Source organism: Ambystoma mexicanum, chromosome 9 (assembly GCF_040938575.1).
Source record: "Ambystoma mexicanum isolate Mex_15411 chromosome 9, UKY_AmexF1_1, whole genome shotgun sequence".
Taxonomy (NCBI): domain Eukaryota; kingdom Metazoa; phylum Chordata; class Amphibia; order Caudata; family Ambystomatidae; genus Ambystoma; species Ambystoma mexicanum.
This window is the reverse complement of record NC_090931.1, coordinates 323,188,629-323,198,618: the sequence shown is the minus strand read 5'-3', so window position 1 is coordinate 323,198,618 and position 9,990 is coordinate 323,188,629. Positions and strand designations below refer to the sequence as shown.

At 45.0% G+C, this 9,990-nt stretch overlaps 1 protein-coding gene across 3 annotated transcripts in view; it reads right to left on the bottom strand.

The window, feature by feature from the left end:
* Positions 1-1,223: 1,223 nt before the first annotated feature.
* Positions 1,224-9,990, bottom strand: part of SPNS3 (SPNS lysolipid transporter 3, sphingosine-1-phosphate (putative)) — a 635,482-nt gene continuing 626,715 nt past the window's right edge. For all 3 annotated transcript variants that reach the window (XM_069614728.1, XM_069614729.1, XM_069614730.1), the window contains one exon: positions 1,224-1,688. In XM_069614728.1, coding sequence (XP_069470829.1) covers positions 1,621-1,688 — 68 coding nt within the window. In that variant the 3' untranslated portion in view covers positions 1,224-1,620. The remainder of the gene's footprint in view (positions 1,689-9,990) is intronic.

The following is a 9,990-nucleotide window of genomic DNA, read 5'->3' as shown; positions in this document are numbered from 1 at the left end:
TAGCAACTCCCCACCGCCAACTCCCTAGTGACTCGCCAACACTACAGAGTTCAGTCACAGATATTGCTGGAGGGTTTGCCCTCATGCAGAAAATCAAGACAAACTAGAGCAGCCCATTTCAAGCTCCGCCTATGGATAAAAATCAGCCAATTCCGGAACCACAAACAGCCAGATAATGGACTGTAGTCGTCTCGACCTCAGCCTACTGGAACACATCATCTGACAACCTAACAAGCACCGGTAGAGGCAGCCAAGGACTCACATTAAGCCAATCTGGGCTTAAACGTCATCCACTAATTTTATGACCTCCCAGGCAGCCATCATTATCTGGATCCTACTTGGATTTTCAAGATAGGTCAATGAGGACATAAAGACGACCCATGATTTTCTCAGCGCCTTTATTAAGAAGCATTTATTAACTAAATGATGGAGTTTCTTCCAAAAACCCTCCACCTGTGCAGGCCCCTATCCAACACATTGGGTCCAGCCCATCACAAAGATAACACAGAACTTACCCATCTCATCCTTATCTCATCTCGCCTGAATACTTCAGCTAGCAATAATGGAATAGGACTCTGGTTCTATTGTGTTTGCTTTCGCTGTGTGGTTGCACTATCACCAATAAACGATTGTCCTTCCATAGAGAAGCAATTGAACAGTGAGATAAATTCAAGTGTGTAAAATTACACAGACCTTCAAATTAGAAGAAGGAAGGAAGTTTGTAACTCCGAACATCCACCCTTCCAAATCCAAAGGCTTTAATTATTTTAGTTGCACCAGTCTAAATGAGTATCATAGACGATTAAAACAGTGCCCACAACAACCAAAACTTTATCAAAAAATGAACTATTCACTGTTTTATTCCGGACTGCTTACAAGTCAACTGTGTGGAGATACATTTGTCATCTCAGACCTTTCTATATATATATATATATATATGTATTCCCGACCAGCATGGGGTTCTTCCGCCCTGCATTTCTTGCAGGTGTGTCCGCCAGACTGTGAGTAGACAGAACTCGTTTGTGTCATTTCCCTCCTCTGCTCCTGTGGAAACACACCTGTGAACGTCAGTTCAGAAGGAAACTGAAACCACTGCATGCAGACAGGTAACCTATTGCTGATTGTCAGTTTATAGAAGTGTTGCACATATGTCTTTGGGTATGTGGAGTTCTGAGATGAGTACACCACATATTGATGACATGGGATAGTCGCCACACAGCTAGTGTGTTTTAAACAAAGCTTTAATGAACACACAGCATCTTTCTTTTTAATTCTTCATTACAAACAATTAATGGTGGATGCATACAGTCATGAGTTAAGAGACCAACAGCATAGGCATAATATGGGAAACCCTCATAGACACAAATAGGCTTTCTTTTCCTTTAATTTACCAGCTCACGTCTTCACACCAATAAAGTGTAATGGGATCATCTTTGTTGCCACCATTTGACAAGCACGCTGATGTGACACAAGTGTTTGTCCGCTCGATGAATGTTGGTAGTTTTGGGGTCACCACCCGGTTCTGCCCGAATCAGCCTGGCGTGTAGAACCCTAGAGGGAACAGCTTTTCAGGATTTTCTCTGTAATGTTTTTCAGGTGAACGCCAATGATGAGATCCTTCTACCCTTCAGGGACATCACACTTGCTGCGGTCATCCCCAGCCCGCAGGCAGCCCTTTTCCGCCGCACCTGAAACAAAGAGAATCCTAAATGAGCTTCGAAGCTGAGCAGCAGGACAGTGTTCAGGAAATACTGTCTACACATCGGTCAGTAAGAGGTGGCCTGCTACGCAACACTGCTCCGCTGACCACAAGCCCATGGGCTGCAGCAACAACACAGGAAACATATTGGCCAATCTATTGTCTTTATAAAGCGCCTAAGATCGGAGTAGCTTGTCTTTAAGTAATCTTAATGTTGGCAGATCAGTGGTCGAAGTGTACAAAAAGAAGTAGTGAAACAATGCTCCCCGCTGCCTGCCCCCGCTGCCCACAACCCCCATTGCCACACTCCCTGCAATGCGCAATACAAACCCCATACATGGGTCCCACTTTCCTTCATTCCAACCCCACCACTGTGTAAAGACTGAAATAAAAAACAAAAATTAAACCATTCGGAATAGTTTCTTATTAAAATAAAAGTATAGGAATGGTGAAACTTAATTTGTAAAAGTAGAGGAGCACCACTCCCAACTGCTCCCACTCACTTTGACCACTGTGGCAGATAAAATAATAATAATAATAATAATAATAATAATAATAATAATAATAATAATAATAATAATAATAATAATAATAGAAATAATAATACTCGAATTGTATATAGCTCCGCTATCACAAGTGATCCAGTCTCAGAGCGCTTGGTTTTTATTTTATTTATTTGAATTTATAAAGCACGCAGTGGCACTGAGGCATCGTGGCACAGTTACAGAAGATTCACTTGGATACAGAGCGCTTGGTTAAAAAGAGCTACTAATTACTGTCATTATTACCCACATGGTGCTAGTCAATCTATGACCTTGAAAGGATGAAGGTATGATTCATCCTGGGGGAGTAACGTGCCCTACTTCTCATTTGCGATGTGTGCAATATTTGTAGGGCTATCTGCTGGTTGTGGATTAGTGATTTGCCAAGGATCACACTGTTTGATCAAATGGGGAAGCTAGAACTCAAACTCAGCTCCTATGGTTCCACAAAAAGCCCAGTTTTTAGGCCATTACCAACTGTGTAGTTTTCTACACGGGTGCTAATGGTGTCTTTTTGTTTTATAGAGAAACTCACCTTTTGTTGTGCGGCCCGGCGCGGCGTCCGTGCTTCACAATCCATTTTCAATGTTGATGACTGAGCGATCGTCCACCAAAACAAATATGGTAGTAAAAAGGCTAGATTTAAAATAAACACCTACACTGCTAGTATGTGACATAGGTAACTTGTAACCATTTATGTAACCATATGTAACTTGTAACCATTTATGTAACCATCCTCTCCTCACTCTGTCAGGCGTATGCTCATTGTAACCTTGAGCCAAGCATTCTTACTTGTAACTAAGACAATTTCTTGCAACCGCGCCCCGATGCCCTTGGGCTGTTAGTGCACTTTACAAATCTAACAAATAAAATAAATAAATAAAATAACATGGTCAAGAAAGTTCTTTCACTGCTGCAATTCAACATTTGTGTATGTAACGGGGTTAATGAAAAATTAAATCAGGAAACTGCTGAGATCATAAAACCAGGTGTACAGGAAGAGCCTCAACTTGAGCCAAGGCGAGTGCATGACAGCCACTCTGGACTCACTCCACCAGCTCCTGGCGATGCACCGTGCTGTGTGCCAGGCAGAAGGCTCGTGTAGGCCCCCGAACCCTACAAACACAGGCCTCTCTCTACATCCCCACCACAAGCCCAACACTGAGGCCCACCTCCAGGATCTCTGATACCAAACACAATCCAATGAAATGAAGCAGAAGGGCCATCGAGCTTGGTGGCCCCTTGTTCTGCAACATCGCCCTCCAAGTTCTGTCCTTGCGAGTCCCCAGTCACACTAGCTTCCAGGACATGGACTATGTCAATAGCTCCGATTCAGATTCACTGCATCCCGGTGTGTTTAGTGTGTAAATGCTGAAAAACATGGCGTGGATTTTAGTCTTGATGACCAGGCGTGTGGACCCCTGGTCTGCAATAGTCTTGACAAGGCTTTGTGTTTACCCTCATCCTAATATTTATTCGGGAAACACGCAGCGTCCTCTTTCCTGTGGTGCAGGGCCGAGCCACCAAAATGTGAGTACCCCTCCCCTCCCTTATTGCTCTTCGTGACTTCCAATCAGCTCCCACAGCCACGTATTTTTCGCCAAGGGGGTGATCATTTTGCCGCCAGATTGTGATAGTGGATGATTTTGCACTTAGCCATCACCTGCGCCCAGGCATCTACGGCCACGGTGTGCTCGCCACAGCTTGTGCAAGCATTATACAATGTCTGTGAAGCAACAGCCTTGGCGCTATAGTAAATGCATTAAAAAATCTACCAAACAAAATGGCTTTATTCTTTCTACAAGAAGGTTCTCGGAAAAAAATGTCATAGACAAATCATTTTATTTCGTAGCATTTCTTGGCTGGCCCTTCCTATGAAATGACAAACGAGCAAAGAGGCCGAGGTTTAATTTGAAGACCACAGTACATACATTACATCACTGCATGGTATGTTCCCTGACCTATCGGGCCCTGACTTGACGTTTTTCAGAACTGACACATGTTAACATGTGAGTGTTAACAGTGACGAGTGTTTACCTAAACAAGTCCAATGCAAACCTCAGGGGAGATGTGGGCTGTCCATTGGGGTGATATGCCCCGAGGCGGCGGGCTGACCTTGTTGGTAATGGGCCATTGCCCATGTTAAGGGCCTGGGCGGAAAGAAGGGTCCCCTAACGTCAACGGCGGCGCTGTTACCTACAGAGTCGGCCCACCGCCGAAGGGCATATCGCCATTACCACCCGTGTAGTTTTCTATACGGGTACTAAGAGTGTCTTTTTAATAGAGAAACTCACCGTTCCTGGGCTTCACAGTCCGTTTTCAATGTTGATGACTGTGAAATCATCAACATTGAAAAAAGACTCTAGGGACCACAGCACAGGGCCAAGCCGTGCAGAAAACGTGTGTTTCTTTTAAAAATAAAAAAAAACACACTCATAGCACCATGTAGAAAACTACACGGGTGCTAAGCGGTGAGGGAGTAGGAGGAGCAGGGAGGGGGTGCTGACTACCCAGGCTGCTCAGAACGCGGGCTTGCACTATACAATACAGTCCCTGATTGGCCAGAGCCCCCGACAGGGTTCTAATGATAGATCTGCCAAAAGGCTTTCTGTGGTTTGGCATCGATCACCTTTTCTTCTGGCATCCCTTTTTTACTATCCCCCCTTCCATCCATAAGGATCCTTGAAGATAGGGAGTGGCTTGGTAGCCGGGCCAAGATTTGGGCAAAGAATTGAACACAGTAGCTGATTTGTATCAGCATATCGGTACAACTTTTCGGCCACAACTCTCTTTTGGAACGTTATGCTAAGGATATTTTTACAGTTGAAAACATACAACCAAAATAAACAGGGACCTATACTCAAACATGGGGCCCAATCAGAGGAAGAGGATTACCAGACGAGACATGTTGTTATTTCCCTTCCAAGTTCCTAGTGCTCTTGTGTTTTGTTTAGGCACTAGAGGTTGTAAGGGGGATGTCAATGCTCCAGCGTGATCCCACTCCTTTGTTACTCTTGCAGAACCATCAAAACGAAGCCAAAATTAAGTCGGTAAAGTGAGAGTAGTAGATGGGAGGAGATGCGCATTAAAGTCCATGCAAAGGAAAGCAAGCCCAGCCAATTGATTCCCTGATGAAGAACACAAAGTGATTTGAATTTCTCTCTTACCTGCCAATAGCAAATGTGCCACTTGTATAAAATGTGGTAATGTATTTGTTTGTCAACTCGTTCCGTATCATCTACAGACGGCAAAGCTGGCAGGCTCAGAGATCTAAATATGCAACTACCATGGGTGAGATAGCTAAACAGAACCATATGTGGGGTTGCTTGTGGTCTTATTCAGAGGGGAATCAAACCTTTTACCACTCATCACTCTTCAGTGTTGCAAAATCGCCCTGGGTGCCACAGGTAGGCCTGGATGTAGATATCAAGCTTCTTTTTCCTACGGCCCCAAGCTACCCATCATTGGTGATATCCAACTATTTGGACATTTGTGGTGTTGCTTGTGGTCTCATGCAGAAGGGATGAAACCGTTTATTTAAATTGTAATGTTGTGTATGTAATTTGTAAAAGGTTTATCAAACCAAATACAATTAAAAAAAATCTAAAAAAAAGATGTGACCTAGCAAGTCTGGCTCAATTGCCCCTTTCCCGGCCAGACCACGCCTTATTTGCATATACTTGTTCTCCTTCTGTAATGGTACAGAAATATGAAAAATGATGGAATGAAAGGTAGGACTGATCAACTGGCAGTGATCGTGATTCATTCAAAGCCTTCTCCATCCAGCACTCTTCGGCGTTGCCAAGTCATCCCTGGTGGCACCAGTATGCCCAGAGCTGGGTTCTGAGATTGATATGCTTAGAGTTGCACCTTTATGATGATGCCCATTGAAGCTGGATCGTGCCTGGGGTCTGCTAGTGGCCTTGTGCAGAAGGGATGTGATCAAGCAGTTCTGAGCTGACTGTATCTTTTGGGGTCAGACCGAGCCTAATATGTATACATTTTCTGCTTCTGTGATAGTCCAGCATGCTGGGGAATCCTAAAATATAAGGTCCTTCAGAGCAGTGCCTAATTTGTAAAAAAAAAAGTAAGTGCTGGGGCTCAGATATTTTCTAACATGCTCATGACACTTCAGGATGGGCAGCTTCCCACCCACTGTTGCCACCATCCGGTGGCTGCTTCCCATGCTGTCAACATATATGCAGTTAAAGCTGCAACTCCCGCCGGCTTATTGTGGTTGACGGATGTACTCAGTCACTACGGCAGATGTGTGATTTACAAATACCAATCAACATGCACATAAAATAACATACACGCGTCTTGACATTAGACACATGTTTAAGTGTGTCTTTAAACACAATCATTTACATGTTGCTCTGATTCTGTAGGTGTTTATCATGTGACTGGCAGTTCCAATAATAAAGTTACCAAAGCACCACATCATAATCAAACTGAGTCTGAGACAATAAGTGCCGGGGCTCAGAAATAAGTGCCAGGGCTGAGCCCTGGCAAACACCCCCAGGAATTAAGCAGTGGGTCAGAGCAGTAGCCAGTGGTCATGATTAATTCACAGCTTTCCATTCAGCCCTCTTCAGACTTCTATAGGAAAATGAGGACTTGCCTGCACCAGCATCTCCGCTCAGTGTGCCCCATCTGTTCCCCCTCTACTGTATTCCTCCTTGTATCCTGGAGCCATGCACAGCCTGTGCCAGCCCTTGAAAAGATGCTGGGCGGATGCCCATCCACAGCTTATGGCAAGAGAAAAACCGGGCGAGAAGTTAGGAAACAGATGGCAGCGAAGGCAAGAGCGGCCACACCTGGCATGGCGCGGCATCAGCCGGCTTTACTCAGCTCTCACCTTTAGCTACTGATTGGGAAGTGCTCGCCTTCACGGTGGCAATCACCTGCACATGCCTCGTCATAGGTACTATATTTAATGTCACAGGTTGTGCATGTCCTAGTAGTCAGCAGTTGGACGATCTGATGTCTCGCAGTGTTGATGAACCCACAGGGAAGGGAGGGGGTTCAAGACTTGGCAGGCAAAGTAGAGCAGGCTGGGTATACTTAACAGGGCATTTTCTGGAGAAAAAAATGTAGTATGTATTTTTTAACAGGCCAGTGTGACTGCGCTGGGTGGGTTAGAGGCTCACATATCAGGCAAGCTTATCTTTCCGAAGGGGTAAAATGAGAACAGTTAAGGTCAGAAATATTGTGTGAGACCTTTCAAACTACACGTTGGTGCCTCCGGGACTCTGGTGGGGCTGAGGCAGAATCAGTCACATTTTGAGTCTGCCTAACACAATGTTTCATCATTTTGAGCCTTACAAAATAATGACCACTATGGTTAATAATATTACACAAAGCAGTAGCATTACAGACAACTAAGTACCAAAGAATAGCTGGCAGGGCTGGGGAGGTCAGTCATGTCAGTCATGCGTGACTCAGCCTATAGTGAGGCTGCTACCTCCCAGGTGTTACTGAATCAGCCAATGAGCATTCGGAGGCCAAGGAAAGGTGTGACATGAAATTCAATAATATGTTTACATTTGATGAGTTGTGTTGTTATTGCCGCACAAGTGGACCAAGAGAGTAACTGAGAAGCACAAAGAGAAGGGCCTCATCACGAGTTGGGTGGAGCGGTAAAATGTGGTGGTAATGCTATTACCGCTGCATTTACTGCTCCGCCCATTCCCGTGTTCCAGGGGCATTCAGCTCCAGCTCTGAGCTCTAGGTGAATGCGCCGGCTTCAAGGCCATTTTCGGCACTATTACCACCAGTGCTATTACCGGCGGCGGTAATAGCACCCCACAGCCCAATTGGACGCAATGAGAATGGGGACTTCCCTCCCCCGCAACTCGGGATCCGGCACAAATTACGCTAGACCGAGTTGCGGTAACACTTATTGTGTTGGGCAGTATCCCGGCGCAATTAGTGACAAGATACTGCCCAGCTCATGATGAAGCCCAATAAAGCAAACGCGCGTATTCTGTTATTTTGCAGACAGGAACTCCTTCAAAGTAATTTTCTTCAAAGGAATTCTGCCGAAAAACTCATCGAATTATGTAGCACATGGGGGTGAGGTCTTAAAATGGGTCGGGGTGGCTTGGGGTAGGGAGACTAGAATTGGAAAGAGGAGGTTTGGGGGGACCCCATCCCAAATAAAAAAAGAGATTCATTGAGTTTTTTCGGCGGAATTCCTTCGAAGTAAATCTTGTCAAATGCCACCATGCCCAGAAGTGCGGCACCAAAGCACCCAGAAACACTTGACAGGTAGTAGGACTCCCACCCAAAGCACCAATCAGACACACACTTGCCTCCCACCCCAAGCACGTGGAAAATGTTACTTCTCTCAAAGCACCTGGTGGAGGCACCCACTGCTCCCCCTAAGCATCTAGAAGAGTCAACCCGATCCCTGACCTCCCAAGCACCCAGAAGACAGACCCACATACCTGCCCCACCTGAAGCGCCCAACAAAGGCACCACCACACCATTACCGAAAACACCCAGCCGCCGCTCCAAAACACCAACAGCGAGGTACACATGCCCTACCACCTACCAAAATTCCCTGCCAGTTGCACCAAAAGACACCCTCACACCAATACTCACAACCTTGAGAGAAGTAACCTGACTGTAACTAAGATGACTTCATGCAAGCTCACTGTAACCATGAGCAGAGTAACTTGACTGTAACTAAGATGACTTCATGCAGTTACAGTGAGCAGAGTAACCTGACTGTAACCAAGATGACTTCATGCAAGCTCACTGTAACCATGAGCAGAGTAACCTGACTGTAACTAAGATGAATTCATGCAAGCTCACTGTAACTGTAACCATGAGCAGAGTAACCTGCCTGTAACTAAGATGAATTCATGCAAGCTCACTGTAACCATGAGCAGAGTAACCTGCCTGTAACTAAGATTACTTCATGCAAGCTCACTTTAACCATGAACAGAGTAACCTGCCTGTAACTAAGATGACTTCATGCAGTTACAGTGAGCAGAGTAACCTCACTGTAACTAAGATGACTTCATGCAAGCTCACTGTAACCATGAGCAGAGTAACCTGACTGTAACTAAGATTAAATTCATGCAAGCTCACTGTAACTGTAACCATGAGCAGAGTAACCTGCCTGTAACTAAGATGAATTCATGCAAGCTCACTGTAACCATGAGCAGAGTAACCTGCCTGTAACTAAGATTACTTCATGCAAGCTCACTTTAACCATGAGCAGAGTAACCTGACTGTAACTAAGATGAATTCATGCAAGCTCACTGTAACTGTAACCATGAGCAGAGTAACCTGCCTGTAACTAAGATGAATTCATGCAAGCTCACTGTAACCATGAGCAGAGTAACCTGCCTGTAACTAAGATTACTTCATGCAAGCTCACTTTAACCATGAGCAGAGTAACCTGACTGTAACTAAGATGAATTCATGCAAGCTCACTGTAACTGTAACCATGAGCAGAGCAACCTGCCTGTAACTAAGATGACTTCATGCAAGCTCACTGTAACCATGAGCAGAGTAACTTGACTGTAACTAAGATGACTTCATGCAGTTACAGTGAACAGAGTAACCTGACTGTAACTAAGATGACTTCATGCAAGCTCACTGTAACCATGAGCAGAGTAACCTGACTGTAACTAAGATTAATTCATGCAAGCTCACTGTAACTGTAACCATGAGCAGAGTAACCTGCCTGTAACTAAGATGAATTCATGCAAGCTCACTGTAACCATGAGCAGAGTA